The following is a 22800-nucleotide window of genomic DNA, read 5'->3' on the forward strand; positions in this document are numbered from 1 at the left end:
CAAAAAGCAAACATCAAAGGAAATGCCTGCTGCTTGCAGAAGCAGGGCTGACTGAAAATGTTCAAATACACATGTATGGCACAGACAACCTTCATCATTAGAATAGCCGAAGAAACTAGGCTAGATACTATATTAACTTCATGCAACACGGTGTAGCTATATTTAAGTTATCCACAGTAAATTGACCAGTCAGTTTACAAATCAGAGAAATCAGAATAAGCAAATAAATCTGTAAAATCAAAACTATTAAACCATTTATTATATTTACTTCTCATTTTATTCATTCCTGAAACTCAAAAACCAAAAATAGTTCTCAGCTTAAAAAAACCAAACAAAACTCTTTTCATTATTGGAAGTTTATGCTATCAGAATTTTAAAACAAGTATAGTAGATACAAAGTGGAATAACGAAGTGGATAAACAATCACAAAAAAGCTTAATCCACTAAGTCAAAGTCTCATAAAACTTAATATTGAAGTTTAATCAGAAAAAAGACTGATGTGTAATAAAATAAAAAAGAAAATACTGCATCTGAAATCTAATGCATTAGAAAGTTACATTAGCCTAGAAATGTTAAACGGTATTACACATCAATTAGATATCAACCACTTCTTGGATGTAAGGATTTCCTCTGCATTTTAAAACGTGAAATCCTTCATGTAAGAAGGAAATTAAGTTCATTTATCACAACTAGAGGAGGATTACTAGCGCAAAAAATTCAATCTGCTTTATTATCTCTCATTACACAATAGGTGTCTGAGAAAAAAACCCGCAAAACTACATATTTCATTCTCCTAACTTAATGTATGCAACATCAAGAAAGGCTTTATAATCTTGCTCCTCCTAATCACTATGCTAAAGGGTGCAAAGCTAATTAAAAAAGGCTTTCAGATAAACCTTTGCAGGCACTTAAATCACAAATAAAAATCTAGGGTTTTTCAGGAAGTAGGTAAAGGTACATTTAATCAATGGAGAAAAGTGCTTAATCTAGTGTAACCATTATATTTAATGTTTGATGACTAAAGTCAAAAGGATATTATAGGAAACTTAGAAGTACAAAAAGAGCTCTCATCAACTGAAATTACTGTTACGAATTTTTGAAATTACTTACTTCTCAATGGGTAGGACATGCGGACCAGAAATGGAGTAACGATACAGAAAGGTAAGAAACTTCTTGAAAGCATCGAAGAAAGGCCAGTGAGAGAGCAGACAGATGCATTTATTTGTTTGAACTGTTCTGCATGTCTCTGACTTTCCCTCAACAGCAGCTGCTAATCCCAGTTGAGATTTTTGTTTCTCTGTGAGATTCTCTTCAGGATACAGTTCATAAAACTGAATAGCAGCACCATATACCTGCAAACAACACAGTTGATTTGAAGTCAATAAATCTGCCTCAATCTTCAAAGCAATCTAACAAACCCCAAACATGCAAGCAAAATCAAGTCTATGTTACTGTTTGAAAAGTTACATTGATGCACCATCTTTTGAAGCAATCTATTCAGGAATATTCTTATGGCTGTGAAAATCCAGACTGTCTATTATTTATTTAAAACACAATGTCATATGAGAAAGAGTAATTTATGAAACGATTTAAGTGAGAGAAAAATAATGATTATACAGAGTACAACTACAGTCAACTGCTCCTACAATTGCCTTTAAATTTCTTTTAGGAATCCTTTATAAGCAACTCAAAGCAGTATTCCTCTGACATCCAATTTACTTTGTAGAACAAGTATATACATGCAAGGTTGTTTCCATGCTTGCAATGAAAATAGTGTATTTGCATGTATATGCAGTCAGAATTTTTATAGCTCTGTACTTTCAAAGGCTAACATGATTGGAAAGCAAAGGAGTACAGGTTTATATGATCAACAGTCCAGCAGTGAAATAAATGCAAGTCACTCTTTAAAGTAGTCTTTGAATTAAGCCCAAATAGATTCAAGTTTGTCAATGAAAATATGCATTATCATCATCCTGAAAAGACAGACAACCCAATTTTTTAACTTATATTATTAACAATGGTTTTGTTTGGTTTTTTTAAGCTTTCAAAATACCTTTTCTGCAGAAGCGCCAGTTAGTACAAATGTAGAAAAAACCGGGAGGGGGTATTTACTGTTAGATGGCCAACATTCAATCGTTGCACCCATAGGTAGACAAAAGAGAGGCACAGATTCTGGTAATGGGAATGATTCATAATCTTCTTCAGGATATCTGCATATTAAACCTATAAAGGCAATTTGTAAAGAGGCAGTTATGTAAGGAAGAGCAGAAACATTTCTAACAGCTCATTGCATAAAAACACGCCCAGAAAAATTGTATATGAGCACACACTAACTTCAGAAGACCAGTAAAGTTATAAATAATCAGGCATAGCAAATAGCTGGAAAGGGACAGCATGCTCCCAAGGCCTGAGGAGAAATCACCTGACTAAAACAGACTGAAGTCCTACTCACTATTCTAGGAACTATTCATAACTAATTTATCTTTTTCTGTTTGCAGGTTGTGTGCATCTCAGCTATTATTATAATAGTTTACATTCATCACTAGTATGAGTAAAGATTTAAAATTTAGTTAAAAAAGTGGTAACCTGAATAATTGAGAAATAAGACTGATGCTTTCAATTATGAAAGCAATTAATTCTTGCCAATAAGTTTTCTGGAAAATCTGATATGTTAGATACTAGATAGATTTTTTTTTTAATATCAATAGAATTGAACCAATTAATTATACTGATCCACCTCAGCTGAGGATTCATCTAATGTGCTATCAGACTAATGTGTTTAGACTTAATTTTAACCACAGCTGTGAAACACGAAGTTCTGAAGCAGAGGCTCTTAACATACAGGTCTTCAATTACATCATATGGCTGCAGCAATCTAACCTTTCTTATTGCCAACCAAGGGGACTCCAAACTGAGAATGAATATTGTGTGAAGGGCTTTAGGATTTCTCTGCATTAGAGAACACAATCACTACACATTCTTTTCTAATATACAGTGAAATATTAATAAGCAATAAAAACTGGTACTCAAGAAGGGCAATGTATTTTTTCCCCTCCAAGAAGCAAAATTTTGTGCAAGCTACTACCAGATGTGGAGCCTTCTAAAATTATTTATCTACAAATTTGTTGTCCACCTTTTAGTTAGTCCTAAACTACTGTGTTTACAGAGAGCAGCATCTCAAAGGGATATAAGTGAATTAAAGCTTAAGTCTGAATCATGCTCATGACTTGCACTCAAACAAAATCAGGGGTTTAAAAAAAAAAAGAAAAGCCAACACATTTCATCAGAGCCATAGCAAATCTAATTCTGTCTTATAAATAAAACAAGAAAATAAAGATGATACACAATCCAAAAATACTTAAAGAGCTCAATGCCACTGATGTTCAGGGCAGCGTGGAAGTCTGCAGTATTCTTCAAAGCATTTCTTAAAGAAAGTGAACATGAAAATGCATCAAATAATTTTTGCAGTGTTTTCTTCTGCATATATACACACACACACCCTTAAGAGACAGTTATCAGCAACAAAAACAGAGGTGGGAGACACACAGGTTTGTAGGAACCTATCAAAACACAACTGAGCTTCCAATTAAAAGCAAATTTTAAAATAAAATGGTCATGATACATAATTCTAAGGCTTATTTTAGGACATTATTTTAAAAGAATTATTCAGAGAAAGATTCCTCTTTGGATAATGCCAAGACGGTGTCTTTGTCAAGTAAGTCTTCAATAAAAAAAATGTATTACATTACAAACAAGCCTGTACATCCTGAATTGAAGATTAAAAAAAGCTAAATAGTAGTTACATACCAGCTTTATATGATATGGTGTTGGTTTTTGCCACAGACTTTTTATAACATAAATATACTGCTGAGCCCCACTGTAAAACAAAAGAAATTATTGGATTACGTGATGAAGTATAACAAAAGGACATAACAGAAAAGAGTGGAGGAAAACCTCCTCTTCCTTGTTTACAAAGAACCATAATCTACACACAAAAACATAGAGCGTTCAGATATAGGAATTTTGGGCCTGCTACACTATGCTTTCTGACAACGGCCACAAACAGATAACTGAAAGAAAAAGTACTGGTTTAGCTCTGAGCTAGCCAATCCATGGCAGGCATCAGCCTGACCTCTAAAACAGAACTGATTTAGAGATTGAAGCATGACATCTACAAATTCTCCTCCAAAACATTTGTTAACACAACTACAGAATTTTAAGTACAATTGTTATCCATATAAATATTTAAACCTTTCTCCATTTTGTTAAACTTCTGGCTTAAATGTATATATAGACAGATATACATACATGCACACATTTATGTATGTACACACACACAGTGCAATGTTTCTGTTATTAACTACATTTGTGTATTACTTTAACTTAATACTGATTTTCTTTTGTGCCTGCATTTTTATTTTAATCATGCTAATCTTTAAGCCTGATTCCTTATTCAGTCTGTGATTTCATAGTCTGTGAAACACTGCAGCATAACTTCATAGTTCTTGCAGCTTCTAAACAATTTTCTTTCTGGCATTGTTAATGTTTTTAAATATTTCTGAAGTTCTCAATTTCTGGACATGAGAATAAAGAACATGGAAAGCCACAGAACAGAAAAGACTGGCACCCTTTAAAGGCCACACGAAGCTTTTAGGGATGGGAGAAAGATACAGCAATTTCCATAAGACAGCATTCCCATAACCCAGTCAACACAGGGACTGGTAGAACTGAAAAAAATCCATTTGTTAATGTCTACAGGCATTTATTTAAAAACAGGTACAGATGAATTTCCATGATCTTTTTTACACAATACTACTCACATATGCAGTCAGCATGCCGATAAGCATGCTGACCCTATATTTTTGAGGACCCTACAAAAGCAAGCGTACAGGGCTGCAGATTCAACTAGGAGACACCTAAATATTAAGTTCTGCAAAGCAAAGTGCTGTGACACCTGTGTGTTTTAGCAGGCCTAACTTTGGAACCATATTAAGCATTTAAACAGGCTTACAGTCAGCAGCATCCAACATTGCTTATATGCAACTTTCTTCAGAGAATAAGTTTGTGAAACTACTGAGGAGAATGACATTTATAAAATAGCATTGTAGGTAATAGGGGAGTTTAAAAACAAAACAGAAGGCAGCTATTAGATACAGAATTCCCATCACAACAGTAAAATCAGTGTCAGAAACAGCCACATCTGAAACCTCCGGTTATTCGCATGGTGACACAACAGGTTCTAAGGACTAATCCAAAGCTGCTGAAGTCAGCATTTCTATGTCAGCACTAAAAAGACTATTTGCTCCAAGACTTCCAAAAAGACTTTGTTCCAAGCAGGAGAAAAGAAATTTAATCCTCCAGCTCTTCCAAGATCCGATTTACCTTTGGAGAGTGCTTATCAAAGTTTTTCACCAGGTACTCTGAGAACTGTCACAAATACTCCACAAACATTACATCATTGAATATCAAGTACTCAAAATCCAGATTTTGAATCTTACCATACTATTATTAAGATTCTTGTCAACCTTGCAGAACGTATGTGGAGGGGTTTCTCCTTTACTTGGTATGATTATACATATATCCGTAACAGCCAACGTGTTTTGTGTCATGTTTTCGGATGCTCTTCGGTAAGTGATGTACACTCTTTGTGATGAGGCACTGCCACTAATATTAGCAGGCCGACCATATGGAGTAGTTTGAATTATTTCACAACCTTGCTTTACTCTTTCTTTCCCATCATATAAAACCCTAGTTAAAATGGGATGAACAAAAGTCAGAAGGCACATAATATTTTTAAACACTTTGAATACTAATACTATACTAAGAATTATAACTGAATAGTACTATTTTAACAGCAGCTCTTGTCTCATCTCTGATCAAAACGTTTTTACTGACAAGTCCAGGTCCCCTTATCTCAAATTGCATTCTAACAGAAAAGCTTCGTGATGAAACTATACTAGTTTTCCTCACATATAATTGCTTTTAAGTGTTTTGTTTACTGCAAAATAGTGTTATTTTCAATTCTATTAAAGATTCATTGCCTGATCCTAAGAATGTCATACAACTCACCTCTTTTCAATCTGTATTAAATAGGTTAAGCATCTTATCTCAATCAAAACATATACATTGAAAATTATAAATGGCTTTGAAAACTCCAAAATGCAAAAGGATTACAGTTGACACTAAAATCCACTCAGCATGCATTTTTCCTACCATACTGGGTTACAGTATGCTCAAGACAACAAATATCTTCCTGTTTAGAGTTTTGCCTTATATTTAAAAAGTATTATATTTCAATAAACCTGCTTTATTTGCTCATTAGTCAAATAAAACTGCCAAAATCACTTACTAGAATAGAAAAACCACTCACCCCAGATCAGTAAGTGGGGGCTTATCCCTTCCTCGGCGATAACAAAGGTATATTTGCGGTCCTACAAGACTGCCATTATTGAGATCTGCAGACAGTCCTGAGGGAGTAACATCTATGCATTTATATCCCTGAGGAACTTCCTCTCCCAGAGATTTATTAATTACTGTTACATCTGTAATAGGTTCTTTTGGTTTAGCGATTTTATGGCAAGCATCATTGAAGTGGATTTCTTCCTCTAGTGGTTTTGAAGTATCTGTTAATCCTGCGACAACAAAGTAGTCGGCAACACGAGCCCCTTTGTCTTCCATCTTCCATTACAAGACGTTATAACTGGTAAGAAAGAAATATATATCAGTATTTTTAAAGGAAATTATAAGGTATCAGAAATAATAAAACGTTTATTTTTTAAAACAGAAAATTTGCAATAATATAAATGAAAACACAATAGAAGAATACAAAAGAAATAGAGAGATCCAGCGTCAGATCATGTAACATTTTTCATTTGTAATCACTATCTTTCCAGTTTGGAATTCTGAGCCACAATCATGAGAGTTAATTGTTAAATCTTGGAATGGAAAACCCAAGTGGCCTCTTTTTGCTAACTTACACACTGGAGTAGCTGAACCAACAGGAACAGTAACAGCAAAATACTGTGCAAAAGTTTTGCAGATAGTTCACTACTTAAAGCTCATGGCTGAGCCAAAAAGTAGTTCTCATGTATTTTGCATATAGTTTATTACTGCATGCTATTCACCATGACAATGGATCTTCTAAGGCATGATCTGCAATTAATTTGCTTCCTGAATATTAAACATATACGCAAAGGCTGTCTTGATTATTCTAAAGATACAACTATAATGTTTGCAGCCATCTCACCCTATGGGATTTTACATCAGATACCAAGGCCAGATCTTCTTGGACTATTTTTGCAGGCTAAAAGTTGGTATCATATTATTTTATAGTGTTTTGGCACTCAGATCCTTGATATGTAACCCATCCATAGCCAGCAATACACCAGCTTTTATACAAGACATTTAAACCAAGTCAACTTCAATGGACTACAGACCACTGTGAAACAAAAACATTCAAGACCACATGAAGTTTTTCGTAATAAAAAGGAACAACAGCCTTGCTGTTCCAGCCAAATTGTGTTGGGAAATTACATTCTTTCTTCCTGGAACATATTGATAAAAAAATTTTTTACATATGAATTCTTTCTGTATAGTGGATTTTTTTGCAGTGTTTGCTACCAATGTTGTAAATTAACTTCAGCACAGGACAAAGTAGTATCTGTAGGATGAAGAGATGGCCTTGCAAACAATACAGTGCACTACGTATCAGGAGTTTCAGTTTCCTCTTTGTCAGAGACTCTTGAATACCTTTGCAAGTCACTGAAACCCCATGTCTTATTTAATAGCTTGATTTTGCAGATAAAGAAAATACTTTCCGCTCTTTCACGGAACATTGAGAAATGGGCTAAAAATGTTTATCTAACTCACCCATATGGGCTTGAACCTCACTAAAGTAGCTTCAGGAAGTTTACTGTCATCAAGTTCCAGACTTTTTAAACCAGACAAGTTATTTAAGACTCCTTTTTGCTGAATTAATTTTGTTTGGGTGTAAAGTTTTATTGCAAGAGAAACTGTAACAACACAGGAGTTTCGAGAGCTTGCTAACATTCAGAAACTCAACAGAATTTAAAACAGTTTGAATGGTTGGTACAAGACTTCAGTTTTCATGCCACCTTTATTCCATTTGCTTTAGGTGCCTTTATTTTTTGCTCTAGGTAGCCAGTATTAAGCCTCAATAGTATTGAGTATACTCAATATTGAGTATGTATTATCAATAAGATACTATATTGAGTATACTCAATGAAGTATCAAACTTCATACCATCATGATTCTTGGATTTTGCCAACAACTCTTCGTTAAAACAAGCAAAATAAATTTGGACATTTCTCACCGGTAATTAGGGAAATTATGTCCTAAATTGATACTGTACATTTAATCAAATTGTTCCAAGCTGACTTCAGATTTCCAGCACCAGTCCCTGCTCAAGAAGGAAGAATGTCAGCCTCTGCCTGATCACCACTATCAACCTCATCCACCAGTACAAGAAAGGTAATTCCATCTTCCTGCTCTTATTTCATAGGTTGTTTGTATTTTGCTGGAGTAACTGACTTGACTAGCTTCTAAAGTCACAAGGAAATGAGTAACAGTTTTTATTTTAAGGTTATTTACATTATTCAAGAACACACCAAGAAAAAAACCCAAACTATCTAACCTTTCTTTTTTTCTTATATGGTTAATAAGCAGTATGGGACACTTCAGAACATATGATTACTGGGAAACAATCATCAATATATAGCAGTGTAACAGTTTGTAAATAACTGTTCAGCTTGTTTTCTGAAAGAAGAGAGAATGCAGTTACAAAACTAAGCTTAATTTAACCTAAATTCAGTTATTTCAAAAACATCTGGAATATGTTACTTAACTAGCAGTATATGAGAGTAGTAACTACAAACTCAGACTTCTCCTTGAGTGATGTATCCAAAGACACACAAATTCAACCACTGCATATGCTGCCTATTATTTCACTGTACATCTGGCTTCAGCAAATCCAGAATAGGCTAGCAACAAATGCATGGAGAGATAAAGAAGTTTCATAAAGCATCTTTAAACTCTAACATAAGACCAAACACTAACATCTTTTAGCTAACACGACTGGAGTTCTAAATATTTTGTAACATTAATAATTATCTGTAAAACTTAACTATGATATACTACATTTTAACTATCATGAAAACTTTCTATCTTTATCAACCAGCACTTGCTCTAAACCAACAGATAAGCTGTAACATTTTTTTTAAAGCTACAATACACTGGGCAAACATTTGGTCTTAAGTTAAAAAAAAATATATATACACATCAGAGCATAAGCAGTTGCTTTTTAAAAGTATCATTTGAAAATGCATCAGGAAACGTAGAAAAAAAATGAATACTTCATAACATAGATCAGAAAAGAGCTATGGTCAAAGACTGCTCAGAAGATAGAGGAAGATATAGATATAAAAAAACCCAAAATATTCCTCGAGAACCACTGAGGAAGAAAGGACTGACTAAGTAAAAGCTACCAACCAAGCAATTTAAACTAAACACTTAAGCCATCATGAGCTCCGGTGAAAGAGTTTTCCATTAAAAGACTTGAGAAGAGAAAAGGTAGACTGAAAGCTGGCTAAGTCTTGCACTGTTGTATATGAAAAATGCCCCGTAACCACAAGCTCAGTGCAAAGCAGCAGAAACACTACAAAACTGAACTTTGCCGTAAAGATTCTGAGTTAGAAAAATATTAAGTTTTGTTCCTTTTCTCATTAGCATTATTTCACAAAAACTACACCAATTTCTGGAGTGCTTCACAATGCCTTTTAAGTTGAAAAGAAAACAATATTTTAGTAATCAAAAATTATACAAATTATGACTGTTAAAACTGCAAGTAAGCCTTATAACTTCAATGTATTAGCAGCACACTATTCCAGTTTAATTAGCCAAGACAGCATTACAAACAAACAGAAATATATACATTATACTGAAGAATTATACCTATCTCAAATTAAGCCTCACTATTATTTCATATCAAGTTTATACCAAAAGTCTTAAATTCAAACATTCATTTATTCCCAAAAGCACTTTCAAGAAAAACTGGGACAAGCTTTCCTCATTTAAAGCCAGTTAAAATTAGAATCCCCTACATACAAACACCTGCTATCACACAAATTTGCTTCCTAAGGTTATAGCAAGTAATACACAAGTCAGCAAGACTTTCATAATTTAATGCAGCTTTTACAGAAGGGAGGAAAAAAAAAAGGCCTAGCTGATGATGCATCATCCCTTCGGATCTTTGCCTTCTGATACAAAGGCTTGCAGCGAAAAGTGGGATAAAATGCAGATGATATCAGAACAATTCAGTGGTATTTTATTCAAGCCGACTCAGACTTTACTAGAGCTACTGCGATACTCAAATTCTCAACATCTGTTTACTGTGAGAGGAGATTTATGCAAACTTTATGTTAACAGACCCCAGAAAGAAGGTATATAATGTGAGCTAATTCAGAGACAAATAAGCATTCTGTGAAAAGCAATTTCACATAAACTGACAAATCTGAATAATTTCTGTAGAAACTCTTACCATGAAGGTATTCCAAAGCATGTTATAATATATAATGATATACATCACACAGTACTACAAGTCAACTTCCAGGAAAAAAAAAAACCACAACAGAAACAAAGTCACACTGCACAAGAGTGTTACTTGAAGCAGCAGGTCCCAGGTGAAATTCAACAACATTAACAGTGCCACACTGAGAAGCAGCTACTATTGCTTCTCTACACTTTGGTCATCCAGAAACAAAAGGCTGCGCTTTGAAGACAATGCCATGGGATCATAAACATAACCTCTTACAGAAGTCCCCGGAAACAAGTGCAATATATGGTCTTTGAGCCGTCTCATGACAGTCATTTTAATGGACTGCATATCATTAATACCACTATAAATTAAGCACCATAAACATGAGTAAGAAACAAAATATCCTTGCAAATAGCGAACTGACTTGTAAGAACATATTAAAAACACACAGACTCTGCAGATCATGACTATATAAATGTGGGAGAAAAGAGGGCTTTTTGTCATTTCTAAAAATACGGGAACAGGGGAAACAATCGGATAATCCTGCCACAGATCCACAAACTATTAGCTTGATTACTTTGCTGAAAGACAAAGGCTAAACTCAGTTTCATTGTTTATTCAATTTAAATTTTTAATATCATCATATTTCTTCATAAACATTTACAAAATACTAATTAATAATTTTCTGTCACTACTGTTGTAATTCATAGGTGCTGGCATTTTAGCAACTGTGCAAAAGAGATTAATCTGAAAAATTAGCTTTGTGATCTAACACTATAGATCTATTGCTAGTGTTAAAAGAGGACCAGTCTGCTGCAAAGTGTAAAACAATCTGCTATTACAGGAAAGATGATCAGGAGGTTTACAGGAGTTCCACGTGGCTGACCCTTTTGTGATAAGATATCGGTGGGACTTAGATCTAACCCTCAATTCAGGAAGCAGAGCATATATGCTAACTTATTTTGCTTCCAACAAAGTTTTTTCTATTTGCTATAAGCTATCCAAAACTCTCAGACAGAAAGCAAAAAAAAATTGAAAGGCATGATTTTATACTAGCTCACATATTTTCAGATAGAACAACTAAATCAGTGTCCAAGCTTTTTGAACAGATCACATTTTTCATTCAAATACTGTAAGAGGGAAGTACACATCAGCTTTTTCCTCACCACACGACCAGAACTAATGCGGATGTGCCATATATTCCATCTGTGCAGCAGCAACAGGCACAATGCTTCACGAAGTGCAGAGTTTACTACAGATGCACTACACCATTTCCAAGGAGAAAAATGCTAATATAATTCATACAACCTGCTCCTACCCACAGACTTTTGTAGAGGTAACTTGTAAGTGGGCTGCAGACCAGAACAACTGCTCTAGCAGTGCCACCTTCTTTCCAGGAGCCAGCTTTCCCAGATAGCAAAAAGGGTTTACTTGTATGCTTTTTGCATGTGCAAGAGATACATGACCTGTGAAAGACAGCAGTAAGACCATCTGACTCCATTAGAACAGTTTCACCAGTCCACCTCTGGCAGACACAAACACAACAACTGCCTTGTAATCTTTTAATCTTCCTTGTCTTCATTCCCATTCCTTCCTGCATTTTCCTTTGAGAATATTAAATCACTTATTAATTTGAGTTTCTTATTAGGTCCATTAGCTGTCTACAGCAGGTGACATTTTACTTTGTTAGCCTGACTCCAAAGAGATGTTCTGTTTGTAAACAAGGACCAAACATGTCCTAGTGTAGGTTGAAAACCACTGCAGGGCTCTGCAACATCTTTTTTAAAATAGTTCAAAGCTTTATTAAAAATGGTGATTTTTTTTTTTTTAAGCATTTGTAATATAATCACATTCCAAGAACATCCTTCCTTTGAAGGCACATGAAAAATAGACAAATCAGTGACCAATTTTTAAAAATTGCCGGTAAAGTTCTAACAGTCCCTAGCATTTCAGTCTCATGTGTACTGCTGCATTATCCTGTTGAAGTATGCTGCCAGCACACAGAAATGTGGCAGCTAGTCATGCAAGAGCAAAATGAAGTTAACTGGATCAGTCAGTCCTGCTATAGCTACTCAGAACCATTTCTCAGCCATGACACTGCACAAATCACATGAGAGCTCAACAGTCTAGAGAACATGTGAATAACTGCAGTTACCCAGGATAAAACCTTCACCCCATCCCTGTACTTCCAAAGTTGCCTGACAGAAGTGACAGACAAGCCTTCCCCCTCCCCCCCCCCCAGTATTTTCTTCATAGCAAGTAAACAATCCTGGGAACAAAGCAGAAGCACCTCAAATATCACAGGAATTTTCTCCAGTTAGAACACAAGCCTTTTGAAAACTCTTTCAGTGTGTTCCGTACCTTTTCATCAGGGCATTGCTTCTACACTTTGCCTCTCTTGCTGTTAACCAGGCTTTAACATAGACTTCTTGTTAAAGTTTCATTCCCTATAGAAACAGTAAAAACAAACATTAAACAATGTATGTATTTGTTGAAACTTATACTTACTGCACACTCCACTGCACCAGTCACATTAAATGAACATTGTGAATTGTTGTAACCTTATCTTAGCAAGCAAGTCCTACATGTCACTTAACTATTAAAAAAAGTATATGAAACCAGATTTTAAACTTAAGAAACAAAATATCAAGTTTTATGTTGCATTGATATTTTAAGAATGTAAACAACATTTACATTTTGCTTTAAAAAACCAAACTAAATCAAAGAACTGTTGAGCCAGCCACTTCAAATTATTTCAACTCTTCCACTGTTTTCTGATGATAAACACCTTCCAGGCCTATTCATAGGTGTTAGCCAGCTATAAAGTGCTCTTTTAGCTCAATAACCTTTCAAAGTCTACTTCAAAACATTGTCCCTCTTTGCAAGATTCTGAAATTTAAGCAGATCCTTCTTACTCCACAATCAGCAAGACACACATACTCTTCCATTTAGCCACCTTATTCCAATTCCCCATTCTTGCAGCTAGTGTTACAGTCTTCTTGCCATTTACTGTCACAAATCACTGTTTTTCTTCAGATATGTATGACCACTTTTAAACATTGGTATGACCACAGACAGCTTGAGCTTGTGTTTTACACTGAGGTGTGTACAAGCCAGGCAGCCTGTGCTACATTTAAGCATTTTGAAGCAACAGCTTTCCACCACAGGACTGAGGAGAATATCTCACTGGAGACACTCTCAGACTTCAATCTCCCAGAACGACTCATTAGCATCAGCAAGGCTGTAGTCAAAAATAAACTTTGTCTAAACGAGGCTTCTATTTGCCAAGACTTGGAGAACACTTTTAGATTACCCTGAGAAGACTTCAGAAAACAAAGTGTAACATAAGCAAGGCTGGGAAGAAACATCTCAGGAGGGTTTCTGCAAACCATAAAAGATTTGCTTCCATTCCTGAAGTGGAAAAATTTCGGGAAAAAATTCCACTAGATTATCAGAATTATATTTTGGGGACCACAAAGTTCAAGGTTCTGTTTATAACCCCAATGTACAAGACAACTTATTTCAGATCATGCAGAAGCAATCAGCGCTGTTATTTCATTACTCCTACAGGAAGGAGCGCAGGGGTGACAGCCTAGAGAGTGAATCCAGCCCCTGGTGCAAGTCTTTCTAATCCATACAGCACTATGGACTAGTACCAGTTAAAGTCAGTTACTCTCTGGTAACTGACTTTGAACATTTTTATACAAGACTAAAGAGAGCATACAGCAGTAACACTACATATTTTTGTCCAGTGAGCTGATCTGTAATATAAAGTTTCCAGGAGTGTCAGAAATTATAATTTTAGGGATCACCTGCAGACCTCAAGCACAGCTGCAAAAAGTCTAAGAAATAAGGAGAATTAACACATCAAGAATTTCCCCATGGACACTTCAAAAACCATCTTTCCTAGTCAACTATCTGGAAAGACAATGAGGAGAGTTAAAGGAAAAAAAAAGAAAAATACACATTTATGCATCACAAGGAACACAGCAGAACCGCTGCCAGCATACTTGCAGCTCTATTTTGTAGTACTTCCAGCTTGTAGAACATATTTACAACTAGTTTGTTGTCCTCCATCTAGCAAGTAAAAGATCTACTTGTTCAAGAAACAAGGTGCAAAAGACCTACATTACTACCCCAATACAACCAGAGCTTCTCATAGCATTTTTATTTTTTAGTAGGACATTGCCTATACTTTTTCTTCACATTTCCTACTACTACAGTTAAACAAATGACAGCAACAGGGAAAGTTGCTAACAATTAGGGCTAAAGTGATCAATTGCATTACTATTTAGACCCTATTGCATACATCTGCACTCAGTAATATTAGACAATGCAGTAATTAACAAGAAGTCACTAGCTTCCACTAACCTCCCTTTGGTGCTGCATCAATAGTAGTACTAGTGCTAAGAAACATATTGGCATATAAAAAAACAAAACAAGAAAAACCCCAACATTGTTCAGCCCCTACATCACTAGACTGGAATTGCTATCAAGTTTTTTGCAGGCCCATTCACAATCATCTGTTCCAACTCATGGTTAACATACTCTCATCCAAACAGCAGAGGAGATAAATCAAGAGAGCTCAGAAAACTTGGCAACAAAGGATCTCTAAGAGGTGCCCAGGAAACAGAAAAGTGCTGGATAAGAGCGCAGGGACAGAACACAAGACTATGAGTTTGGGAGCAGAAAACAGGAATGCAGGCCAAGAACTGAGGGACAAGCAGATTTGTTCAGCAACGCCTAGGAAGAAAGAAAAATTAGACTTCAATTCAGAGGCTAATCTAGATTCAGTGGGATCACTGCAGTCAGTGAGCAAGAACTAGCCATCTAGAGTATCAAAGCTTAGAGGAGGAAGCAGAATAACTGGCAGAGAGAAGGCAGGAAGGAACAGACCTCACCCTGAGGGAAAGATCAGGCATTTTCTACATCTTCTGTACTTTCCACCATCACTCACCAAGTCTTCCATTTGTTTGTTCTTCATTGCTGTTTTTAGTCTCAATAAAATAAAACTATTTACTAAGAGGGTCTAACAAAGCACAGGCTGCTTAGGTGTTCATTACAGCTGTGCCACAACAAAATCCCACGATATTCAACCTTGACTACAAAAAGTCAAGAAAGTGATGTTCAAGTATCCCACAAGACTCATGACAGAGACAAATCTTAACAAGGCCGGTTTTAAAACTTGTACTTTTCTTTCTAGATTACAGTATTTATGGCCAAAAAGCACAACCAAAGAATGGAAACAATTTCTGAAGTACAATTGTGTTTGTAGGAGGGATGCAGAAAACAATTTATAGCATAGGAGGGGGAGGGAAGCCAAGGTAAGCACTATAAAATGTAAATATTACTTCATCCAAAAACAGTTCAGGGCAGCTAGTCCATGTTTTTTTGTACAACTACTTATTATACAACAACTTTTTAAAAGAAGTCCCCCAAACAGAATATTCCATTTTCCTTGGCACAGTAGATAAAGGCAAATGAAGGTAGCAAATCTTCCAATATTGAGCTTCAAACCCCAAATCTGTCACTGAAAATGTCAAAATGCATCAACCAAGACTGACAGAAGTGGTCTGCTTTCACCCAGCCATGTTTGGACACACATGCTAACCTCAGTTTAGTTTTGAAGCCATTCTCTACCCAAATTAAAGTTCTGAATTCATGGTGTGGTGGAGGGAAAGACAGGTGGGAATTTTTTCTAACATTTTTTGCTACATTTAAAAATACACTTTAATTGTGACTTAGAACATTTGACATTCTTTTTTTCTCTGGCCAGCAAAAATGTCCTCTAAGGTAAGAAAACTGAACTCAGCCATGCTGCAAATTATAGACACTGAGTGGATGACATGCATAGACTGCGACTACAGGGCTGTAACTGCTGTTTGCAGATGATCTACACTGCATTGGAAAGGTTTAACGGAGAGATAACACTGACTAATACCTCCCTCATCTAGTAAATCTCTATATCCAGTTAGCAAAAATCTACCCCACAGAAGGTGTGAATGTACTGCTACCAGTTCAGCTACAAATATATCTATCAACTAACACATATTGCTGTAAGTTTCCTAGCTAGGTTAGCTAGCAAAGCAATATAAAGCAACACTAGGGTATCCCCCAAATAATCACAGTAAATTAGCTGAAGTGCAATGATATGCTAAGGTAACTACTGCTTCAGGATTCCAAAGCCAGCTCAAAATACCTCTTTGTAACATAGAACAGACACATCTTAGAACCCCTTCCTCATCTTTTGGACCAGAATTATTAAATAACCACACCCTTAAAAGAAAGGCTGGAGCATAGTGAGTCAGGGAGAGTCACCTTATGTGCTAAATATTATGAGAAAAGCACTCACAGAAGGGTTTGCCCCCGGCACCCTACATAATGAAGTCTCACTGTCCTGAATAGGAGTTCAGTATACAAGGTAACTACGAAGTTGCACAGTTAGAACACCGCTCCTGTACCGGGATTTAACTGACAGCATTGTGCTGAGCCTGATTACTTTCGCACTTGCAGGATCTGGACAGCATTGCCTCTTTCACTGTAATTTTAGTCAAAATACCACGCAGATAAGCTTGCTTACATACGGAAGCTACCAGAGCTGGACCAGATCCTGATCTTGGTTGTACAACTGAGAATAATTCCTTAAGCCCACAAGTTTCTTCTGAAGCTCAAGACAAAACCAAAACTCAAGAGTCCACCCCACAATCCCCTTCTCTTTGTTTGCATAACCCTTGCACACAAAAAAAGTGGGGGTTTCCTCTTAGGACTTTCTCATTTGCTTATATGTACATACAACTTATACACCACACTTATTACTTGTCCACTTTTATTTCAGATGGCTAAATTGAAATAATTTGATTAATTAGTATTAACTATTTTTTTCGACCCAAATTTTAAAAAGTCAAATTTTAAAGTAAAAATTAAATAGTGAGGATATAATCAGTTAACTTACTTCTAACACTCCTCCTTACTCTTTGCATCCTATTTTTATAGCATAGTTCCTTCTTCTTTCACTCCCCCCCATTATTGTTTACTTCAATTTCACTCTATTTCAGCCCCTACAGTAACCCTGTATCTAATACACAAAAGTACACTTTGAAAGGGTAAAATATGCCATTTAAAAGAGTAGGGCCAACACTTCCTGAAGTCTTTTGTTTCCACTTCTCCTCCACAATTTCCTCCTAGTTCTGTTTCTGAGCTCTTTAGGGAACTACCAATGACTATTTCTGCATCATAGACTGCTACTAAAATGACTACTATAGATCAAACCTCTCAGCATTACTGCCTCACACAGCCTTCACTGTATATTTTAATTTTGACTCTGTAGTCTGTGGGGACACTTTATAAGTATACATGCATCAAGCAGAGTATTTCCAGATCAGCCATAGACCAAGCTTCCAGACCAGGCATAGGCTAAGCCTGAACTGAAGGATAGCAGAAAATATCCAAGGCTTATTATGCAACATAGCACAGAACCTCATTCACTTGAAGTAATTGCTTGGTCACTACCACTGTTAGAAATAGCTGATTTTAAATAGTTGAACAGTGGTGATGCATTCACTGTTTATACATATTCATCTCCTACCTGTTAGCTATCCTCAATTAAAGCAAGGCATAACTGCCTTTAGCTTGCAGAGGACTTGCTGCTTTTAGTATAGCATAAAGTTTCTATCATGATTTGTGCTCGCAGTAGCAAATGTTATTTATATGCAGAATTGATATATAAGGGAATAGATGCAGGGCCTTTTCTGTGCTCTTGCCTAAGACCACCCAGAGAGGCTACAGCAGAAGGATGAGGGACAAGTACAACTCAGCCCTCTAAACTACACCTCTACCCTTACTTTTAGTGCAAGCTCAACCTAAACTTTCTTCAAAGGTGCTAAATCTTTACAGGGTTTGGTTTGGGGAAGGGATTGTGAAAGGAGGGGGGCAGGCTGGTTTGTTTGGTTGGGTTTTTTTTTTTGGGGGGGGGGTTGAGTCAGCATTAAAAAAAATTTGAAATTTCAATACATCACAGAGAAGCCCGTTTTAAATACTTTCTCTTTAACAAACAAGAGAATCATACTGGAAATACACCAATCCACATAAATTGCATCATGTTTTGTTAAGGCACATAAGAAATTATTTTGGTGTCTTTTTTTGGTCCTTTCCCCCTCCTTTTAAGTATTATGGTTCTTTCCAGAAAACTTCAGAACAAATACCTTAAATCCACAGCTACAGAGGTATCAAAACCTGAGCTACTGGAACCCTCTGCCAGACAGCAAGATACTTGGAAATCACCAATACCTCAAACATTATGTTTGAACAAGGTTACATTGACTTTTTTTTTTTAATCCAATATAAATTGTGCAACATTTTAGCCTCCAACTTTTTGGTCATGCCAACACCATATTTAAAAACTAAGGTCAAAGTTGAGTAAAGGACAATGAATGGAAAGAAGACTTTCTACAAGTCGTCATTCTGGGAGATACTTAAGATTGAGAAAGGTTTTGACTAAGTAGCTATTGTACTATTCCCTTTCCACAACCTGACGGTGTTTGACCATGAGTGCAACTGTTTCTACAGCCACTGTTATAAAAAGCATTTCAACCTACTATGACTTGCAAAACTAACTCAAATTCAATTGCTAGGAAGTATGATGGAAATTGAAAAGGGGTGTTAAATATTTAAGTGACACTGCAAATTTCTTTTTCCAGTTTCAAAACCTCAAGATTAACAAATTGCATTATCATTATTCAGCTTGGTCTAGATATCGTCTTCCTCTATTGAAGAGTCACAAGACAGTTTTCTCTAGCTATCACACACTACAGCATGAATTTACCTAGAAATGAGTAAACCCTTCAATGCAAAATCCCGTAGATTAAAAATTGCCAGACTGATTTCTGAACAGTGGTGCCGACAATTCCTTTGTGAGAGTAACACAAAACAGCAGTATTAGTTAGACACTTTCCTGAGACAACCTCATTCTCTTCAGAGCACCAGCTGGGCTCTACTCTCTACCTTGCTACTTTCCCTTTCAAGCACGTATCTGAAATAGGGCCAGGTTATTTACATTGCTCCTAATGCTTGACCTGAATCAGCTACGCTCACCTGAGCCCTATAGTATGTGCCAGGCTATGTCAATATTTATGCTTTTACTAACTAATAATTAACTCTGGCTATGTAACTACAAAATTGCTAATATTGCCATTAACACATACAGAAATTCCATTAAGCGCCATACCGGTGTTATATCCAAGTAAAGCATATAGAATAAGCCGTTCACCAGAAATGCAGACCTACAACCACACTGCTACAAAAAGTATGAAAACTCACGCATATGAACATCCTTAATACTGGAAAAACATTTCTAAGCCTGTATTTTAAAAACATTGTCCTAGTGCCTTTTGGCTTGCTGCTTGCAGAAACTGATCTTATCTTTTGTGCTACTTTCTAGTAAATTCACTGTTTAGAAGAGGCCATTGGGTAAAACCTGTTCCAAAGGAGCAGAAGCTGCTCATAAACTTGAGGAAAGTACCTCATCCAGCTGGACCCTAATGTTTCTAGAATAAGTAAAACACGTACATCACACAAGCTCTTAGGGCTGTAGAGAAGCTTAATCTTTTTTGTTCTGTCTGTAAGGCTCCATGAAATTTCTCCTTCCCCAAAAAGCTAACCACAAAAATGCTCTATTTTTGATAATGAAACAATTTCAACGCCAAGGCACAGTTACGCCTAGAAAACTTAGCTTCATTTACCAGAGACGCAGTTCCACTTTAATGTTCACTTTAAATGAGCTTACAGACTCCTCAATACTCTAAAAGCAAGACAGTTTCACCAATACTCTAAATATATGAATTTTTTTAAAAAGGAGAGAGAAATAGGAGACTCTTACAAAGTAAGACTTGTATGCTAGACACACAAACCAGAAATAATCCATTTACTCCCCCTTGACCTTCCTTGGCTAGACTAACTCAATTAGTTTTCCTAAACCACCACACGTACTTGCCAAGACTAAGTATTTGTGTTTAATCATTCAGAAAGTGAAAGATTATGTACTGTAATGCAACACTCCTTACGGAAACCTCTAGTTGAGCAACAGTTCCAGAAAAAAATTGTGAAATGAAGTAAAAAGCTGTCCAGAACACCACGCTTCTACTCAGTTAATTAAAAAAAAAAAAACCTTCAGAACTAAGCACCAAGTTAAGACCTCATTTTTAGCAAATCAACATTCTCAGAGGTGGCACGTTTTTAAATGCAGCCCGTTTGAAATTACTCCAGAATAACAACCATCGCTAGGAAGTTATTAAATATTATCATCGCTGGCCCGCAGCTTACACTACATGCAGACATCATGACGGAACAAAGATAAAAACGTCAGGGCTAATTTTTACCATCATGTCCAGTGTGTTGCATTAATCCAGGTATACAGTAACCCAGGCTGTGGGAGCCAAAGGGAAAGTCGCAATAAAAATACGCACGCACAAGGCTGAACACTACCTGTACAATTCCAGCTGACGCAGCGCACACTGCATGGAAAAACTGCACGTTTATTTGGGGAACACACACCTCGGCCGGTTTCTCCCCGAGCAGCTCTCCAAGCCCGCCAGCACGCTCCTGCACTGCCTTTGTAACATGGCAGGTCAGCAGGGAGAGCTCAGTCAAGGAGCAGGCAGCTCTCCGCCCTCAGGAGCGCCTGCCTCCGCGGCCCCGCAAGCCGGGCCGGGGGTGCGCTCCTCCGGCCCGGCCATCGCCGCGGCGGGGGGCTGGCGGGAAGCGTCGGGCCGATGGGGAAAAGGAGAAAGTTTTCCCCTTCCTACCACGGCCCAGCGGAAAGTTACCGCCGCCCCTGCGCTCACCTCAGCCCCTCGCCCGGCCTCCCGCCGAGCCCCCTGCCCCCGCCCGGTACTGACAGCCCAGCGCGCCGCCGGCCCCGCCGCGGGCCGGAGGAGCCGCGGGCCGGCAGACGCCCCTTCCCCGCCGGCCCAGGCTCGCGATAGCGCCGCCCCGCGATATCTCCTCTGAGAACCCCCCCCCCCCCGGCGCCCCAGCGCGGTGACAGCCCGGCGCCCTCCCTCGCCGCTCCGCAGCCCTCACCTCAGGCGGGGGCCGCGCTCCCCGGGGCAGGGGGAACGGCCGCCGGCGCCTCCTGCCCCCCGGCGCCGAGGAGCGGGAGGGTGAAGGGGAGTGGGGGGGAAGCGCTCTCGGTCCCCGCGTCCTTATCTCATCCTAGCGGAGCCCGACTCGCCGACTCGCCTCCCCGCCGCGTGGGCGTCTCAGGCGGGATCCCCTCTCCCCTCCGCACCGCCTCCTCGCGCCGCCATCTTGCCTGTCGGGCGGGGGGGAGGCGGGCGCCGACTCGTGACCGCGGGGAAGGCGCGGGAGGGCGCCCGCCGGGTCCTGCTGCTCCACGGTGGGAGGCAGTTGTGCCCCGCCGCGCCTGAGGCGGGCCCGCCGCCACCGCGCTGTCTAACGGCCGTGTGCGGCCACTCCGGCGCCCAGCTGGCCTCTGAGGACTCCCTCTGACAGCGCGGGCCTGTCGGCGAGGGGCCTCTGTCCAGCGGCCCCCGCCTCCCTCCTTCCCCCCTCAGGGAGCAGAGAGGCGCCGGCGGCTGTGAACCGTGAGGGGGGAGCGGGACGCCCTCGGTGAAACCCCCTCAGCACAGCCTAAAATACGACGCGCAGGTCATGGGCTCAACTCTGACACCCCACTTCCCCCCCTCCTCCCCCCCCCCCCGCCCTACAGTGTCTCCCGTTCGCCGGCAGCACCTTTAATTTAAACAGAAATTAATCTCCGGCCCAAATACGCCAGTTTTTCGCTCACCTGCGGCGCCCGTCGCCAGGACGCGGAGGAGGTGCCGGCTGCCTGGAAAACAACGGAAGAGAAAACGGGGGATTTTCTGCAGGCTTGATGTAACCCGCACCAGGTTGTTGCATCAAAGACTAGAAAAGAACCCGAGACAAAAATAATCTTTTAAGAGCGTGCGGCTAAGATTACTGCAGCGTGTCAAGATGTTGCTGAGCACAACAAAATGAGTCCTCCTGCTTGTACCGACACACAGAAACTACTTTTCTGGCACCTTGTGTGCTGCAGCCCTGGATTTCAAAATTTTGTACCGATGTGCTATTTTTGAAGTGATGTTTAGGGATAGGCTCCAACCATACAATTTTGGCTTTGAATTCAAGGTTCCCTCAGTTCTGGACGTTTGGCTCAAGGGTTTAGATGTTATAAAGACAGAAAATTCATATGAAGTTCTGAATTTGGACTG

General features: G+C 38.4%; 1 protein-coding gene across 3 annotated transcripts in view; it reads right to left on the reverse strand.

Annotated features, from left to right (window-relative positions):
* DENND4A (DENN domain containing 4A) overlaps positions 1-22525 on the reverse strand; it is a 60237-nt gene extending 37712 nt beyond the window's left edge. For 2 of the 3 annotated variants that reach the window (XM_076348088.1, XM_076348086.1), the window contains exons 1-7: positions 21629-21839; positions 12914-12999; positions 6371-6700; positions 5499-5748; positions 3808-3877; positions 2054-2223; positions 1111-1352 (exon numbers count right to left, since the gene is read on the reverse strand). In XM_076348088.1, coding sequence (XP_076204203.1) covers positions 1111-1352; positions 2054-2223; positions 3808-3877; positions 5499-5748; positions 6371-6678 — 1040 coding nt within the window. In that variant the 5' untranslated portion in view covers positions 6679-6700; positions 12914-12999; positions 21629-21839. Of the gene's footprint in view, positions 1-1110; positions 1353-2053; positions 2224-3807; positions 3878-5498; positions 5749-6370; positions 6701-12913; positions 13000-21628; positions 21840-22355 lie in introns of those variants that run through there. The other variant, XM_076348087.1, reaches the window with a different exon arrangement.
* Between the last annotated feature and the right edge of the window lie 275 nt (positions 22526-22800).

The sequence above is a fragment of the Aptenodytes patagonicus genome, chromosome 10, assembly GCF_965638725.1.
Source record: "Aptenodytes patagonicus chromosome 10, bAptPat1.pri.cur, whole genome shotgun sequence".
Lineage (NCBI taxonomy): Eukaryota > Metazoa > Chordata > Aves > Sphenisciformes > Spheniscidae > Aptenodytes > Aptenodytes patagonicus.